Here is an 18624-nt window from a genome sequence, read left to right on the forward strand (position 1 = left end):
ATCTCTAAATCAAATCCCTACTTTATAGTAAAACCTGCATAAAGACCACCTTTTCCAGAGGACCTCTTGGTTACCTACTGTCCATAACATGACTGTCAGTGAGAAATATCCAAAGGTTTAAAAAAAAAATTAAACGGCTCACACTGAAGCTCTCAAAGTTTCATGTTAATGTGCAGCTTTCAGAAAGGCAGGTAAAGGAGAGAGAGAAAATCCATATGAATCTTCTTAGTCAACTTACTCTGTCTGCTGCTTAGGAGTCCTGCCATCAGGACTCCCATGTCTATATTTTCTTCTTAAAAGCCATTAGGATATAGTGAAACATACCAAGATCATGTACAATTATTACAACACCTCCAGGAGTAAATTTAACAAATATTCACTTTTAGGCAATAAGACAATTCTGATGTTACTGGCTTTTTTGACCATTAGAGAGGAATTTCAATACTACAATCTACATAGTTTAGAAGTGTACTATGTACTGCAGTAAACTTGCTAATTACTCCTAGAAAGATCATGTAGGTATGAAACAGACAGAGCAAGTCTACTATAACTATTGCTTACAGGTTAACCATGCTAGTAATACAAAACAGGCAAGAGTGAAGGATTGCTACTGCTGGTCCATTGGGTAGTCGGATTCCAGGTTGAACTGTATCCAATACATTAAAATCCATTCTGTGGATCCATATCAGTGTGCCAGACACCATGCTTCTAGCTATTCCTTTCAACAATTACACTCATTCACACTTGTCTCTGTGCAAACCTTTCTTTGCTTCTCTCAGTGAGAGCACATTGAAGAGTACCAGCTATTCCAGTGGATACACCAGTCCCTCAACACATTACAAATAAAATGACACAGGTATGTACATAAAGCGAATATCACATGGGAATGAAGTATCTTCACCACATTCCATAATATATTTGTGTTTAAAGAGTTTTGCTTCTCAGAAGCAATTCAAACCATCTAATAGTACAATATACAGTTTTTATTTTTGCACAGTTCTCCTATATATTCCAGTCAAGGTCTATACTACAGACCTTACACAGACAGGAAGCAGCTTTAAAATATATGGGATGGTCACAGTCCAATTCAGTATATTGGTCTTCCAGGACATCATTTTCACGTCATGATATAAAATCCATTCAACAGTCCAGTTGCTGGGAATGTGTACATTGATAATGGGTTTAATATGTAGTTGTTCCCCTTCAGTAGTCACCTGGATTTTACTTCTTTATTAATGAAAGAGTCTCTGATCTTAGCAACTTCAGATGCACATAAGTGTCCAAAAGACTTAGTGTACCATTCTGGCATGTGGCCCCTGTAGCACCAAGGGAAACAAAGTAAATGAGAAGCTCTATCATCACTACTGGTCCTTACTAAACAAAAGTATACCAAAGGCACTCAAATGAGAAACTACTGATTATTGCTTAAAGCCTGGCTGAACAGAACTCTGAGAAATTCTCTGGAGATCTCTATCGTATCTTATTAGTTTTCATGATCTACAACATCCAAATCAAATGCATGCAGATTTACCAGAGTAAATAAGAACTGTCAAAAGTAAGATTTCATCAGAACTTTGGCTCTGTCACTAATGTTAGAAGTGTGTGAATACAATTTTTCTCTCTCTTAAATACTCATGTCTGCTAAAAAGTGAAGGGGAAGAAAAGAACCAACAAATAACTACATAAATAAAGAACAGAACCACCAAAATATGTAAGGGGCTTACTGAATAACGGCGTGAGAGTGTTATTGGCACCCTAAGCCTTTTTTCTCTTCTCATCAGTTTGACCCTTGCTGGCCAGGTCATGTTAAATTTAGACTGTATTGCTTTGTGGATGGGATCTTGCCTTTACTTGTTTTTGAAGGCATGTAATGTGCTTGTGATGAAACATGAGCCTGGGTTGCTGCTAAAGTGTCAACCTTTAGCAAGCATTGCCACACAGTGGAATCTGAACTACTGCAATTTTTACCCATACGTAGAATAAGACATTAACTGTACTCTGAGTCCTGTTGACTTTTCAGCAATGACCACTATAAGTCACTCTAGTATTTTAGGTATGGGATTATTGTGACAGTGTTAACTTAGGGTAAGCAAGCTGTCATATTTTAGCCTGTTGGCTATGTCCTATAAAGTACAAAGGCTACATAATCAGCTCAAAATGGAAAAAAACCCAGAGGAATTGCCTCCACCAATGAAGTCTGGTGGGATAGAAAGTGGGAGATTGTACCTTAAATCAATTCTGCACATGTAGGTGAGTTTGGATTTTCCTGACCCGCAGGCTTCAATCAGATACCTGGACAACAGCACGTTAACTCTAACACCAACCATTGGAGCACGGTCATGATCCACTGAGGAGGCTAACAGCACACAAGCTCCTTTGGATAAATTTGCCCTCCATGTTCTGTTAAAAACAAAAACATGAAAGAATTGCTTTACATTAGATACTTAATTCCCTGTAAGAAAGGGGGCCATTTTCTAATAGTCTTAGAAAAAATGCTATAATTTGCATAAATAGGCATGTGTCTACAAACTCTCTCTCCTTCTGAAGTGTAAGCAAGATTTTTTTTTTCTCCTCTAAGTTTTTGATGGTTCTCTATTTTAAACCTATTACTGGAGTATGCGAAAACTCACCTTAAGATTACATAGTCTCTGGCTGGGTGTGGTGCCATGCTGTTCTGGACATACTGGTATATATCAGTCTGACTGTCCAAGGTTTCAATTACTTTAGAATCCAAGAGATCTTCATCCCAAAGATGTTGCTCTTTAAGTAATCGGTTTAAAACGTCTTCAGGCACAGCCGGCACTTCAATGGTGGCTTTCCACAGGCGGAGAGGGGGTCCTTCACACACCTGGAAACATCAGCATAAGCTTTTCAGTACTATTACAGTTTACACTTTTTCTTAATTGCTTTGTATTGGAAAAACATACTATAAAGGGAATCAAAACATGTTTTATTAGGGTTGTCATATGAAAGAAAACCTCATGTTTCCTGAATAAGCTGCATAGCCCAATGGAATTGATGTGCAAACTTCCAAGTTTACCTTCTAGAGAGCAATCATAACTTCAAAGAGTGGTTCTGTACTGAAATGGGAAACTATAGGAATAGAACCCTGGGGTTCCATCTTTATTGCGTCTCAATGATGTCTAGCTACCAGCTCTGCAAACTTGATCTGAAAAGCAAGAAAGCTTTTTTTCTTAACCACTGTTACCAGTAATAAAAGTTCTTGCAGGCCAAACAATACCTCCAGTTACATCTGTGCAACTGCAGCACTGGCTATAGGTTTGCACAGGGGTAATTGCTCCTGCAAATGGGCTTCAGTAAATATTTTGATGATTATGATGCACAAGAAAGAGCAGGAGCCAGTAACCTGCCTCCTGGCTGTGACTGTTTTGTGGAACGAACAATAAAACTTATTTGTATCCCTAAAAGCAGCAGATGCGCTGTTTTTTGTTTTAATTTTCCTCCATAGTCCCTTTTCAGGACACAGACATGCTTTAACATATTTTTTTTCTTTTCTGCTGTACCCTCATCTATTAAAGGTATATCCTGTACCAAACTAAACCACAGAAACAGAGCCAACTAAATGGGAGTTGTGAACTTGGGACTCCACTGATGTACCTTCTTGTAGGCCAGCTCTGCTTGTTCTGATGTGGAACAGCTGACCCAGCCTTTAAACTTGTCCTTCATCTCTTTAAGCAGGTCATCCATGCAGTCCTGAAGGTAACAATGATAGTCTGAGGGCTCTGTACTGCTGATTCGCCCAAGTTCCTCCAGGCTTAGAGGCCTCAGGTCTTGCTCTGTGTAAGAATTCCGACATCTGCTCATTTCTTCAGGAATCTGGGAATTGCAGAAAGGGAGAATCATCATCCTAGAACTGTTTCTTTGTATTTTGGGGGAAACTGAAAGTGAAGGGCTCAGTAGGGTCAACACTAACAGTTCAAAAATTCATAAATGACAGTCATCTAAACCCAAATGCCGCACAATGTAGACATACAGTACGATGATTAACACAGAAGATAAACCTGAGAGTCCTACAGCAGTGTATTAATGAAAACAAAGAGAAAAGAGAGAACCTGATAAAGAATGAAGGAAAAAAACACCAATTGTTGAAAGAAATAATTACTACATACTCCCACCTTCTGGGATTTAAAAGCGAAATGTAGTCTCAACTCTGAAGAAAAAAGGCAGTGAATGAGAGACAGGGAGGGGCGGGGGTGCAGTATAGGTATACAAACTACATTTACAATGCTACAGTTGCAAAATCAAGCACTCAAATTAAGTGCTAGAATTAAGACTGCTCAGGGAACCTTAATTTGGTCCCATTGTATACATGCATTATAATACAGTTTAATTACATGATCTCGTCATTTTTACACAGGACCTCAATCAGTGCACAGAATGGATGGTGCTCACTGAAGCAACAGCTACTCAGCATTTCATTTTCTTTTCATTGTTCAATGTGTGCCTCATGCCTCATTTATTGCACACTACTCAAACTGTGTTCTGAACACAGAATGTTTAATTGCCTCAGGGGTTTTTCTATGGCACTCATCACTATAGGATCTGAGTGTTTCACAAACATTAATGAATTAATTTCATAACATCCCTGTGTGGTGAAGGGGTATTGTTATTCCCATTTTATAGATGAGGAACTGACCCAGAGAGATACTAATATACAAAATTTACACCAATTTTGAGTGCCCAATTTGAGAAGCATAGGGCCTAATTCTTCAGAGTACTCAACTTTTTATAGCACAGTTCCCATTGACTTTAATTTGTAGCTGAGAGTGCTCAGCAATTTGGCAAGTCAGAGGCCAAGGTCCCAAGTCAGCCACCCAGAAAATGAGGAACGCACACTTAGTGACCACCTGGGAAAAGTTTGGTTTAAACGACTTGCCTAGCATCACAGAGAAACTGGTAAAAGGAGGGATAGAGTCCAGTTCTCCAGAGTGGCATTCTACTGCCTTACTCATGAGACTATTCTTTCTTTTTGTGAAATCCTCTACCTCATTCGCTACAGACCTAACTTCTGAAGCTAATGAGACCAGGGTCCAACAGATAACAGTTTCCTTTACTACATACCCCTGCTTCATCCCCAGAGCAAGTACATCCTGTATACTGGATTAGGCAAGGGCCATGTGGGGAAAAAAGTATGTTATCATGTAATCACAGGTTGTATCATAATGCATATGCACAAGGAGGCTGAATTTAAGTTACCCAGGCATCATTAATTCTAGCATTCCTTAACTTTTGAATGCTTGATTTTATCATCTTTTTAATTCTCTTTCATGTAGGTTTTTGATGTAACTGTCTGGGTTTTTAAAAAAGCAAACTGGAAAGAGACTCCATCATGTGGAAGCACAGTGACACCTTCAAGGTTTGAACATTTAGATCCACAGTACAGACCTCTGCCACAGGGTTATTCACTCCAGCCACTAGAGGGAAATGAGGGACATCTTTGGCAGTGGGCTTCACAGCTATTTGCTGATAGCAAAAGAATATTGAGACTCAGCAGTCCTGAGTTCTAGTCCAGTTTCTGAGGGGAGTGTACTCTAATGGTTACAGACCCTCCAACTGTCTCCCATATCCACACAGTTCCACATCCCAATGCCCACCTCCTGGAGCGCCTTCTCCCAACTCTTGTGATTTCTAGCATAAGACTTGTGATACTTAAACCAATGTCATGATTTGGGATCTGACTCGTGATTTTTGAACACTTGGGATTGGAAAAACTGCAGTCCTCACTCCTGCACCCCCTACAATAAACATACACACACGAATATATATATGCTTTTTAAACATGCTTATGGGTTTGTCTAATTATTTAAACAAACTGAAAAGAGACTTGGCTCTCCATCATTGAGTATGTCTATTTTTCAAAGAGCTCTTTTGCTCGCTGCTGAACCAATGGTGCTATTTGTTTCACAGACAGCTGTCTCACCTGAAAGAGCTTCTTGCACTCAGCAATCATATGGGCGAGACCTTGGGTTGCAGCCAAGTTTTCATTTAAATCTTTCTGATCAGGTTTGCCCAGACTCTGTTTTCTCTGCATCACCCTATGAAAGAGGAAAATAAACAACTCTCAAAATTAGTTAATGAAGAAAACTTAATGTGGCCTGGTAAGCAGGCACTATGATTGCACAACGTCCTGATGGCCTAGATCAGAGCTGCCCAGGACAGAAAAGCTTGATGTATTATTAATGGATGTTTTCTTGCTACTGCAGCTATGCCTGTTCTGTGGAAAGTCTAACCCATTGTAATCTTGTTTATAGTTGTAAATAGCTGCACTAGCTGCATAGCTGACCATCAAAACCAGTTCCAGTAAAGAGAATTGAGTGTTTGTAATGGGAAATCTAGACTCCACCTCTAGTAAAGAGTTGCAGGGACTTTGGACTATGACTGGTAACCAGCCTTTGAGGATGTCTTGGAATAAGTTTAAACAGCACTTATCATCGCTTCCTTTCCAGCTGAGGATTCTGAGTTCCACTTGGGGGCAGGGCCCTTAAATGTTAGATGCTGTGATGCTCAGCCTAGCTCTGCTTGTGACTCCAGTCCCTGATGATCTATTTGGTGACTTTCATCCACTAATCATCATCCATACAGCAAAGCCTTTCTTTCCATTAGCACCCAGATAAAAGGAAATTGGAATAAAAGCTTGTCTGTCAACACTTTGGTTCCATGCTCTCCCCGCTGATCTGAATAGCAGCGGTAGTGTCTGTTTATGTATGAGAGATGTCTGTTTAGGGAATGAGGAAGCAGCACCAATTTGACTATTTCACTCTGATTAGGGGTAAACTATGCCCCTCTCCAGTGAGTGAGGGTAACTCTATTGTTCCTCAGAGTCTTATCTGACCTCTTTCATTTTTCTACCAATCCCTATTTGGAATGGAACATCCCAATGAACTTCATAACACCCACCCATTCTTTAGCTTGACCTAAACTACAGGAGCTCAAAGTTTAATTACCTAGTTTGACATAAAGTAGTGGCAGAACTGAACGAGGTGAATTACTGTATAAGGCTTGCAGATAAGGCTAAGGAGGCTAAAACATGCCCTTTTAATCCTCAGCAATACTTAGAGTTATTATTTTAATACTGTGGTGCAACTGCAGGAGAAGTTAGAGGAGTTCACATTATGCTACAGGTGCTACCATATTGTGGGGGTCGTTGCATTTCCTTGACCACCTTTGAAGTCTCTAAAGGTTAGTTTTGCTTTATAGCTGCTTCAGCAACACCAAAAATGGGATCAAATATACATTTTAAACACAACACATCTTCTAAAGCTTCCAATGTAATTAAAGGGGTGGAGGGAGAGAATTCACTTACTATGAAGCAAGTTCAAGACAGTAGCTGTTAACAGGGGAATCCCACTATCTGGCAAATAAGGGAGTAGCATCATTGGAATAGTAATACTGAATGATATTCTGCACTCTCTGGAGACATACCTTGGAGAAGAATTCTCTCTCTTGAGAGTATTTAAGTGGAAGAGGGAAGGTGCTAAACACACAGCAAGGTTTGTTGGAGTCATCTGGTTTTCCTTCACTGCAGCGGTGACGTCACTCAGGAAATAAAGAAGAATCTGTAGGACCTCCCTGTTCTCATCGGGTAGAAGCATAACCGCAGCCTTGATAGCCTGGAGCCGCTGATCCTTTGGCACATCTGCATAATATTAGTAATACTCTCATCAGCTCATTGATTTTCCACACACACAAGCATGAATGCATCCCAAACCAAACTCCAGCTTCAAATATTTTACTCATGTTTGAAGTGAAGTGATTTCCGCCAGGATGCATACCAGTTGTGGGCAACACATGAAGGAATTTTTTTTTTATTGCCACTAACTTAACTTACCTACCCTCAGTTATTTCCTGCCTCATGAGACACGCAATAGTATAAAAGTTGTGCAGATTCCACCATTCATATTAGAATTTAATTTCTTGTGCTACACTCGTTACAGTCCTGCTAAAAGGGCTGCTTACTGCAGAAGTCTGACTGTAAGAACATGGGAGGTGGTGAACATGGAAGCAGAAGTCCAGCTAACTCAGACTCCAGCAAAAATCCTTCAGCGCTCAAAAAGTTCACAAGGGAAATGCATTTAATAATCAGTGATGCAATAAAATAAAATAAAATATAAAAAAATGGGTACTAAATCTTTTCAACACTGATGCTATAAAATACCAGAAAGTGCTTCACCAAACACCCACCCATCTGTTTTACTGAGCAGATCTTTCAAAGTCATATGGTGGAAAAAGAAAGTCACTGACGTGCAGCCCCATACCATTACATGGCTCCATGGTTACTAACAACAAACACGTTGGTCAGGAAATTTTGACTCTGTGTTTTTATAAAAACTGAAAGGATGGAAAAAAATAATGAAATAACCCAGGCCAGCTCTGCTTTTCATAAAGTGCGTGCCAGTGAATCACCTCCAAAAAGGCAATGCGAGGGGCTGAATCACATGGCATTTCTACCATCATTAGCACTGCCATCCCTTAAGAGAAACTTGGTGGTATGGCTCATCTGTAAGTCTCACCCTCCTAACAGACTATTTATTTGTATCACTTTGGGCATAAGCTCAACGGTAGGGTTTTTTAAAACTGATGTAGGTTGTGATGTTAAAATGTTTTAAAGAGTACAATAAAGTATCTTACATGTGATATACTGCCTTCCACCCACCACAATTTTACAAGCATAAAGGTGTACAGGTAGAACCAGTGTACAATATGCTGCATAATACCAAGGAAAGGGGAAATTATGGCCATACACAGAAGCAAAATTTATAATAAGTTCCAAAGGATTTTGCTGCCTATGGACAGCAGATGATAACGTTTGGGCCCAGATCATTCCCCTTTTACAGGCAGAGAGTGGAATCCCTACAGATCAATTCCTGGGGAAGGAGTCACAGAATGGGGAAATGCAGTTTTTGTACCATTATTTCAAACTTCCCCTGGCACTAAACGCACCAGGAAGTATCTCTCTTCAGGGTTGGTGTGGAGGTGGTGAGAAAGTCATTCCTTTCCACCTCTATCCCACACACATACATCCCACATCAACTCAACATGAAAAAGTTGGTGCTGACTGAATCGGCATTTGCACACCTCTTCAGCACTATAAAATTCCCATGGAAGTTTTGGGGAAGGTGCTGTGTGATGTAAGGCATTCAGATATGGTGGTGAATGCACTTAAGAAATCTAGATGGATAGCATGAAGAGTCCTTTGTAGCACAGCTCTATTGGAGCTACACTACCATGGAGGCTAGGAGGACAGCATGGGACCACAGAGGCAGCATGAAGATGCAAGGCCCATCAACCTGACCTCCAAAGGACATCAGGGGATCTAAACATTATGACAGCTGAACCGTCCCCACTGATTCCAAAGGAATGGTTCAGTATTCTCATCCTAACAGCTCAACACAGAGGAAAATTTATTAGGGGAATATGCAGTGTTGGGTGTGATCTGAGCATTTGTTTTGCAGTCATCAAAAGACACCCTACACAATACATCACACTGTTCAGAACTCAGTTTATCAAGCTGAAATGATGGCAAATCACCCTGCTAAGAGATTAGTTGTATCTTTCCAGATAATTAGACTACAGTCTTCCAAAAGCCTTAGTTTTAGCAATCACCCTATACATACCATGGTTGGAATGATTATCAATTACTACACTAGCTAGGGTTGGGATCCACAAAGGGACTTCAGCATTGCAGTGCTGAGTGTCATGGCAGCTCACTTTTAGGCACCTAGGAAAAAAAAATCCACAGGAACAATTCTGCGATCCAAAAAGCCGAGTTAGGCATCTCAGCTCCCTGTACAATGAAGAGGGAAAGATAAGTGCCTAAGAATGCAATCCACAAAGAACCAGCATGCCAGGCACCTGAGCTAACTAACAGGAGATACCAATGAGAGGCGTGTGTGCTAAGCCCTGCCACTATCTTGGGGAGAGGTGCCTAACTCTGCTTACCGATCCATGAACCGGAACTGTCTGCCTAGAGTCAGAGGGCTTAGGTGCCTAAGGTGTTTCTTGCAGAATGAGTTAGGTGTCTGCTTGTGCCATGCAGAATGGCTTCTGGTGGTGGCAGCATCAGTAGTACCATCCACCTTATCACTTTTACAGGATGGTTAGAGCACTTGCCTGGGATATGAAAGACCCAGAACCAATTTGAGCAGGGGTCTCCCAGTTCTCAAGACAGAGCTCTAACCACTGAGCTACAGGATAGTCTCATGTGGGGCTCTCTCAACCTGTCCTCTTGAAGCTGTTCCACCGTGGATAAAAGTGGTTGGAACTGGGAGACTGGACCAGAGCTTCTCACCTCTCTAGCCCCGACAGTTCCACTGTGGCTAAATTAAATGGCCATTGGGTTAGAGAGAGTGAAAATGACTCTGGTTAAGGGCATGCACCTTGATCTTAGCCCTCTTTGAAACAGGACTGGGATCGAAGTCCATTAACTAACTGTTACTGCACAACAGCAGGGCCCACGTGGCAAGTCTGTGGCAGACTGGTGCGGGGCAGAGTCACCCCCCAGCATGCCATGAACCAATATTTTGTGTAGACAAGTCCAAAGGTGCCAAGTGAGTTTAGGTGCTAACAGGATTCGGCAGGAGTTTTGTGGATTGCAGTGGAGCCAAAACTGGGCCTCAGGTGCCTGCGTACCTCTGTGGATCCCACCTTATGCACCAGTCGTAGAAATGATAAAATGGCAGCTGCAAGCTTAAATACATTTTCATAAGCTTATGAGTGCTGCTATCAAGTGTAAAATGACACACGATTAAGGAATTTTGGGCAATCCTGAGGTAAAAGGACACAGTACTTTTGAAGCGAATTTGCAATTTCTGCCATGTATCTGTATGCCATCTCCTGCTCTCAGATGAGACATGGACTTTATTTTAAATCTCAAACACCAAGTGTGCTTACAGAAGACGGGGAATTCAATTCAAGGAGGCAAAAGGTTTATATTTATTCCAAGCATTCAGAGAGAGAAATGACACTGGGAGAATTTGTCATCAATGTCACCATATAACTAGAGAACCAAAAATCAGTTTCACTAGAGGCAGGATGACAAATAATGGATACTTCAAAAAGAAGAGAAAGTATGGGATGGTATCAGTGCCATTTGTTTGCAAATTCCCTAAGCAGCTAACACATGGTGTGCCCAGATGAGGGATATTTTTGGCAGTTCAGCCTCGCAAATTAGACATTGTAGGACTGCACATTTGGGAATGCATATTTCTCTGCAACCAGAGCCCAATTTTCAGTCTCACCCTGGAAATCTGAGGACTTACATTGGTAGATCTGTAAGAATGTCTCAGAGAGTTTGTTGGTCATGAGTGGCTCAGGAAGATCACGAAAGTACTGCTTTAGCATGTCTGCCACATCGTAAGCAGACTGGCCTTCATAGGTAATGCTGTCTGTTGAGCTCTCATTCATTTGGCGCAAAGCCTGGATTCTTGACTTGACTCCAGATTTCCTGAACAGCCCAACCTACATGTGTTTGCATATTTAAAGAAAAAAGAGACGAGACATTAAATCCACCAAGGATATGCCAAATTCTACAGTCCTACCCACTGATTCCAGTGGGAATGGTGCCTGAATAAGGCTAGAGTAGAAAAGCCTTCAAGATTTGGCTTGAAAACAACAAATAATCAAATTCTGGGATGGTGAAAGTGTAGTGGAATAGTAGTGAAGTGAAACCAACCTGATCCAAACAGTGGTTGCGGAGGTACCGCATGGCTTGCTGAATGCTCTGTGGGAGAGGCTGCCCTGTACGCTGGACATTAATTGGCAGGGGAACTCCGAACACATTTCGATCCTTATAATCTGGGACTTTAATCCTTTTCATAAACTTTGGTACAGCCCTGTTTAAGCAGAGATAATGAGAAGAAGAAGAAAGCGTACATGTTAGCACAGCATACACATCATTCTCCTCACAGCCGCCCACCCCTATATTCTGGATTCCAGCAGTTGTAACATGCTAAAAAAGATAAGTGAAATAGAAAGACTTTAACGGACTGAATACTATGAGAAAGGCTTAGTTGTAGCTCTGAAAACACAAAATACTTAGGAGGAAGGCGGGGGGTTGAGAATGGAGCATCTCTATGACACAAGCTTAATGGTAGGAGGGGGCTATATGTTGATTGCAAGCATTAACATGTGGTGCTAGTCTATCAACACCAGTACGACAAATGCTGTGGGGCAGAACAACAGGGGCCAGGTTGAAGTACAGTAAGAGTCAAAATAAATCCTGTGGCCAACAACCCTTTATAATGTATCTTCTTTAGGTCTCTCAGGAAAGATGGGCATGTGAACAATGAGCTTTTTGTATGTCAACCACTTGTTCTATAAAACTCTCAAACCAGGTCCACCACACACCAGCATGTATAACAGCGGGAAGCTGATGTAATACATTGGAGTTTGTCAGCTAAAAATTTCAGTTCTTCAAATGACCTCTTTGAGGGACCCCCCTCCTATGCAGGCCCCTTGTTTCAATGAGAGACCTTTCCATTTGCTTTTGACTCAGAGGAAAAATTTAACAGAACTCAGAAGAATTATTTACTCTTGGATTCTCAAGAGTGTTGTTTTCAAAAATAAAAAAAATTCCTTTAGCATCTGAAAGTGTTGAGGTCATCTCACTAATGAAAGAGAAAGTTAATGTAGGATACAAAACCTTGCAGGACAAAACATCATTAGAAAACGGAGACTCTTAACTTCTGCACATACAGAACTATACAAACAATGTATTATGCTTTTGGAGGCTAATCCGTTCCACAAAACATAAAAAGAATCACATTATATTACAATGTAGTTAAACATGGGGCATTATTGGTATATGTGTGAATAATACTAGCTTTGTCAGAAAACACGCCAGCAGAATGTGAAAAAACACATTACAATCTTCACCGAGAATCTGAAGCATGCAAGGATAACTGGTCAATACTTATTTCGGTCTTTCAGAACAAACAACTTCTGTATTTAGGACGGTTCACATAATAACAGCCTTTGAACAGGAGCTACTTTGATGTTGGAATTAAATACTCACTGAGACTCCTGAAGAAAGAAGGAGGCTGCAAAAACCAAGGGGGGAAAAACCCCAACTATATTGTACTTTTTGCTGCTTTAGGGTTGCACAGACTGCAATACAAATGTGGCAATAACAGGTTTTCTATTTCACTAATCTGACAAACGGTATTGACTGCGTAATGAACACCTGAAGTAGCTACAGGAAAATGCCACTGTTTTTCCAAACTTGCTGAATTTTTTCATTTTGTTCTGGATTTGTAACTGGATTTGTTTTTTTCCTTTTAAAACAAAATGTATTTAGCATAAAAAAATTGGTTGTCAGATAGCGACACACTAGAACTGAGGGAAACTCACTCCACATGAATTGCTCTGGCACTCAATAAATAATATTAAGAATGCTTCTAATGAAGGAGAAAAGGCAGGAGACTTTAAAGACAGGCTTAAGACGTACTGAAGTAGGTCCCCCTAAGAGCAGACTGTTTTAATATAGGATTATTCCTTAGTGCTGTGGATACTAGCTAGACTTTTCCCAACATAAACAGCTGGTCTGTGCTCCATCAGCATCTGTACTGAAATGCACGTCCCTCCACATTAACTGCGCTCTCTGTGGCTCCCTATTAAGAAGCATCTGCCACCCAATGAAATTAAGACAATGCAAAGGGTTAATGGTTTTAGCAGTGTTATCTGAGGCTATAGCCAGCCAGGAGTGTGGCAGAATGAGGTGCTAATTAGGTGCAGATGCAGGTGAACAGGGAAGATAGTTGGAGGTTAGTAACATGTTTTCTATATTCATTCCTGGCAAATCCCTAGGTTTGAATGGTGCTTACCAGCTGAAGCCATGTTTATTGGAAGGCGTGTATTTCTCCAGGAGGGCAGTTAACTTCAAAAGCGAGTATTTCTGCAGTAGGTTCATCTGTGCCACTGACTGGCTGTTAATCTGTAATGACGCAGAGCTCAAGCTGGGCCGGTGGGAGCTCTGAAAACTGTGCCATCTCAGTCTGTGCCTGTAGGGATGGAGGGGGGAATAAAAGGCAATTTACTGAAGTGTCTTTGGAAGATGCATGTGAAAACCACAGTGAAGGGACTCTCTCTAATGATACGGAGGCCACTTGTTCTAATGAGTGTTGTTTAAGACTGTGCCTTCTTAGCAGAACAGCATTAATAATACCCATTCTATTTTGAGATTTCTCTGACATCAGGAGATAGGAATTTTTGATATACAATAGATAAGGCATATTTCCCAGGTGTTAACGTGGGAGCATGCAACCTGGGCTGATTGCCGTGACAGCATCGCAGTAATTTGCACAATATGGTGCGAAGGGGCATGCACTAGGCTGTTGGAACTGGCATATTTTGAACAAGTTGTAAAATCAAGGCTTTTGACCACATAGTATCACAAAAGAGTGTATGGCCATTTTGGGAAAAGAATAGGGATACTACCACAGGTATCTTGGCTGATTTAGAATCTGGGCAATTATATTCTGCATTTCCCATATACCCCAGTTTCAGTTGACAAGTTACTCTTCACCCACCCCAAAAACTATTTTAATGTTGCTGGTGAAGGTGACTCTCACACTGCACTACAGAAAGAGTTGCATTTCAGTGGTGGACACAACATTTTGAATAAACACATGCACTATATTAAAGTAATTTGGAAACCACTGTGGATTAAAGGTGCTATAAAAATATTATTCTCACCCTTAATTTTTGAAAATGATATGTAAATGTCACATATTTGCTTTAATCACCACAGCTGCTTCAGTTACGGCCTAGTGGGAGAAGCTAAGGCTTCAGTTGGGCCTAGTGGGAGAAGCCCCCGTTACTGACCTGTTGGACCGTGTCAATGATGCACCCACCCCAGAGTCCCGTCTGTCCTGCATTCCTGAGGGCTCTTCAGTCTCAGTCAACGAATTTCCTGTACTGTCAAGGTCACTGGGGGTTGTTCGATCATTATCTACATCCAGGTGAATCTGCTTTGGAGAGGAAGGGCATGGGGAAACCGAATCTAGTGCTGAATCAGAGTCCCCTTCATCTGAAAACTTCTCTGACCACTGGTTTACTATTCTCTGCATCCCTTTTACATGGTACAGGATATCATCCAGCTCTGGGAAGATGTCCTCATTCTCCAGATCAGCCAAGTCGCCTGTACTGGAATACAGAATTGAGCCTGGTACATTGTCATAAATGCTAAGGCGGCTGCTCACTGAGCTGGAGGAGTTGCGCCTTTTCCCAATGCTTAGTTCCTTGGAGCTTTCTGCACTGTTCTCCCTCCTGAGGGTGAGATGGCCATGTCCATGAAAGCTCCCAGTTCTCCAGTTCACGGAAGTATTGCTCTCTGATGGGGAGAAGTTACCATTGGAGAGGGCTTTGGGAAAGGTGCCTGGCTTGTGGTCTTCAGGGATAAAAAACACAGTGTCTTCTGCAAAACTTCCCCGGTTCTTAAAGTTCTGCTCCATGACATCGCTGAACGTTGACTGGTTGAAGGGGTCAAAGCCTTCGAGGTACATTCCCACCCTTTTATTATACGCACTGAGGCTGCGTGTTCTTGTGACAGGGCTGGGTGTGCTGACAGCGCTGCTCGTCTCAGACTGGCTGCCGCTACTGCTGGTCTGGGTGGAATTGGAGACACTCCTTTTTCGTACCATGGGGACGTTAATATGATTGCCATTGAGAGTAGAAATTTCCACACAGTTAAACTGTTTTAGCTTGTCCTCATCCATTCCCTCTTGCAGGATGGGCCCGCTGATGATAAGACCTAGCTTCGAAGGGGCTTTATTTTTGCCATGGTGAGAGCTCTTGATTTTCAAACTCTCCATCCTCTTTAACAGGCTCTTTGTTTTAGACCTGGCATTCTTTTCATTGGCTTTCATGTTGAAGCTGAAGCTAGACAGCTCCTTAGGCGAGGGAAGGCTGCCGAAGGAGTCATCGTTCGCTATGAAGTTGCCTGATGAGCAAACGCTAACAACGGAGTTTGTTCTGGTGGTGGTGGCCTCGCTCTGGGGGGCGACGAGGTGGCTGCTGGTGCTACTGGTGCTGTGAATGGAAGCCACCTCCTGACGCTCGCTGAGGTCTGTCAGCACGCTTTCGTGGCTAGCTGCGTTTGTCAGGCAAGGAGCTTCTGGGGATGAGGGATTCAAATCCTGTTTTGGAGGGAAAACAAACTCCTCAAGCCTGGACCACCTCTTGCTGTCCCTTTGAAAAGTCCATTTGCCACTTATCGCACAAGGCTCATCTTCATCAGAATCTTCACTCTGCAAGCAAAGAGAGCATCCATAAGGTATAATGGCAAACTGGTAGTGGTGATACTTAAATATACTTACTAAAAGGATTTAGCTAAGGGCCTGATCTTGCGCTCATTTAAGTTAATATCAAAACAGCCACGGACTTCAATGAGAGCAAGATTGGGCCTTTTAAGTTAATGATAACATATGATATGAAATGTGTTTTAAGACTATTTTTTTTAAATTGAAGTTGATTAAAAAGAAGCTGTCTTATAGACATAAAGCAAACAGAGCAAATAATATAATCTGCCTTAAATTGCTCTTTTCAACAAACCCCAGTATACATGGGCTTTTAATTAATTGGTCACAGTGGATACCCTTGAGATCAGTGGAAATTCCTGGCATGCATAAAATTTTAAACTGGAGTCAGTGATGGGCAGGGCTCCCTCTGGACTCCCTCCAATGCTACTCTCTGTTGATAGTGGCTCTGTGTTTATATTCTCCTTTGCAATTAAGAGCTGCTTCTCAGACATTCTGAATTGTAGTAGCTGAACTTCTTACCCATCCTTGAAGCTTAAAAGGTCTTATAACTGTGACTAATGAGCTAGTAAGAGAAGCTATTACACTGCCACAGTTTAATGCCTCCAGGCTCTTACCTGGTCCTTTCCTCCCCACAACCCAGAAGCTGACACTTTAAGACTGTCCTGTGAAGTTTCTACTTCAGACTGGCTCCAGGCAATTTTAACATTACTTCATAGATACCGAGCAGCAAAAGCCAACAACAGTGTATAACACAAGTAAATTGTAAGTAACATCTCCACTGATTATACTTTGATGTATGGGGAGTGCTTGAGGATATGCTTCAACATTGTCACTTAAGCCTCAACCTTTTACTGGAAGTGAATGATCTTGTATGACCAACACACTTCTCTTCCATTTACGTGGAGATCATAGGACACAAAGGTTGGAAGAAAGGAACTAAAGAATACTATTTCAACAACACAACACAGCAATGGAGGATACACCTTTGGTGCTCAACAAAGAACAAAAGGTAATCAATGCCAAAGCTAGTCTTCTACATAATCCAATATGTGCCAAAGTTTCGGTTTATTTATTTACATTGTTTTAATAAAAAAGACTGAAACAAACAAACCAACCAAAATTAAAAAACCCAGAAGCCATGTGTTAGATGAGGAACACACGAACAATTTATCTTATCTTCCAGAGAACACACTTATCATTCAAAGTGCTTTATTCATGTAGCCTCTAATGGGATGTCTTCCGCTAGCTCCAGTTCCTTTTATAGTCTTACTACGGCACTTCAGAAAGTAAGGAAAAAAGTAAAACACAATACTTATGTTTGCAATCAAATACATGTACAGCACATAGTGCAGTGTCCCCCCTTCTCTGGGGTCCTGATGCCAAAACCTATTCATGAGTGAGGAAACAATAGAGAAGTTTGCCTTGTTCATTAAACTGGGAAATTTGCCTACAACAGGAAAATTGCCTGTAGCTGACAATGGGTACTGCTGGATTGGGGCTGAATGTGATTTGAGTACAAGGGGAGACCAAGAAAACAGTATTCATTCAGATGCACCCATTGCAGACACACTTAGTCAGCAACAGGTAATTTTCCTAGTGTAAACAAGGCTTAAGAGCCTAATCCTGGTCTTAGTTAAAATCAACAAAACTGGAATTTGGCCCTATGTTCATATATTACTACACTAATGCTTGTGTAAAAAACAGAAATGGGTCCAAACCGAAACACACAATCCAGACAGTAGAAAATTGGATCCATCTCTAATAAAAATATTGATCATTCTGATGTTTAATGCAGCTCAGGAAAAAAAAAAAAAAAAGAGACGACCCCAGGAAACAGAAATCTTCTGGTAGTCAGAAAACGTCATTATACATTTCCTGTATGTATGCTATCACAAAATGTCATCTTTCAGAATCCTTTTTGCTACATACCACAAACTGATAGGAAAAAAATTAATTAAAAAAAAAAAAGACTGATCCTTGGTAAACAGCCGTAGAGCATTTGCATGCATTCTTGTCACAAGTAGGGCACTATTGTATTGCATAAGTTTAGTCATCTTTATCTGCAACTACTCACTTCAAGGGGACAGTCCTGACTACTGTTGACCTTTTTGACTTGTTTCCTCCTAGCATGCAGGCATGTTTTCAGACTGCTATCCAGCTGTTCAACTGAACTGAAGAGATGTGACAAAAAAATCTTTCACATTGTCTTTGCCCATCAATCAAGGACTTAGGTAGGGGTAGAATGTATTATATTATCTTTATTTGTACCTTATTATTAAAAATCAATAAGCACAACTAAGCTTTTCATAAATACTATCATACCAAATCCATACCAGAAATTCTACCA

General features: G+C 41.1%; 1 protein-coding gene across 2 annotated transcripts in view; it reads right to left on the minus strand.

The window, feature by feature from the left end:
- Positions 1 to 536: 536 nt before the first annotated feature.
- The window catches only part of DLC1 (DLC1 Rho GTPase activating protein), a 413813-nt gene continuing 395725 nt past the window's right edge, over positions 537 to 18624 (minus strand). For both annotated transcript variants that reach the window (XM_067530650.1, XM_067530651.1), the window contains 10 exons: positions 14842 to 16265; positions 13842 to 14018; positions 11693 to 11852; positions 11280 to 11478; positions 7444 to 7657; positions 5942 to 6056; positions 3619 to 3837; positions 2631 to 2848; positions 2227 to 2400; positions 537 to 1316 (listed from right to left, as the gene is read on the minus strand). In XM_067530650.1, coding sequence (XP_067386751.1) covers positions 1211 to 1316; positions 2227 to 2400; positions 2631 to 2848; positions 3619 to 3837; positions 5942 to 6056; positions 7444 to 7657; positions 11280 to 11478; positions 11693 to 11852; positions 13842 to 14018; positions 14842 to 16265 — 3006 coding nt within the window. In that variant the 3' untranslated portion in view covers positions 537 to 1210. The remainder of the gene's footprint in view (positions 1317 to 2226; positions 2401 to 2630; positions 2849 to 3618; positions 3838 to 5941; positions 6057 to 7443; positions 7658 to 11279; positions 11479 to 11692; positions 11853 to 13841; positions 14019 to 14841; positions 16266 to 18624) is intronic.

The sequence above is a fragment of the Emydura macquarii genome, unplaced genomic scaffold (assembly GCF_026122565.2).
Source record: "Emydura macquarii macquarii isolate MOO-44397 ecotype Brisbane River unplaced genomic scaffold, CSIRO-AGI_Emac_v2 contig_3108, whole genome shotgun sequence".
Taxonomy (NCBI): Eukaryota; Metazoa; Chordata; order Testudines; family Chelidae; genus Emydura; species Emydura macquarii.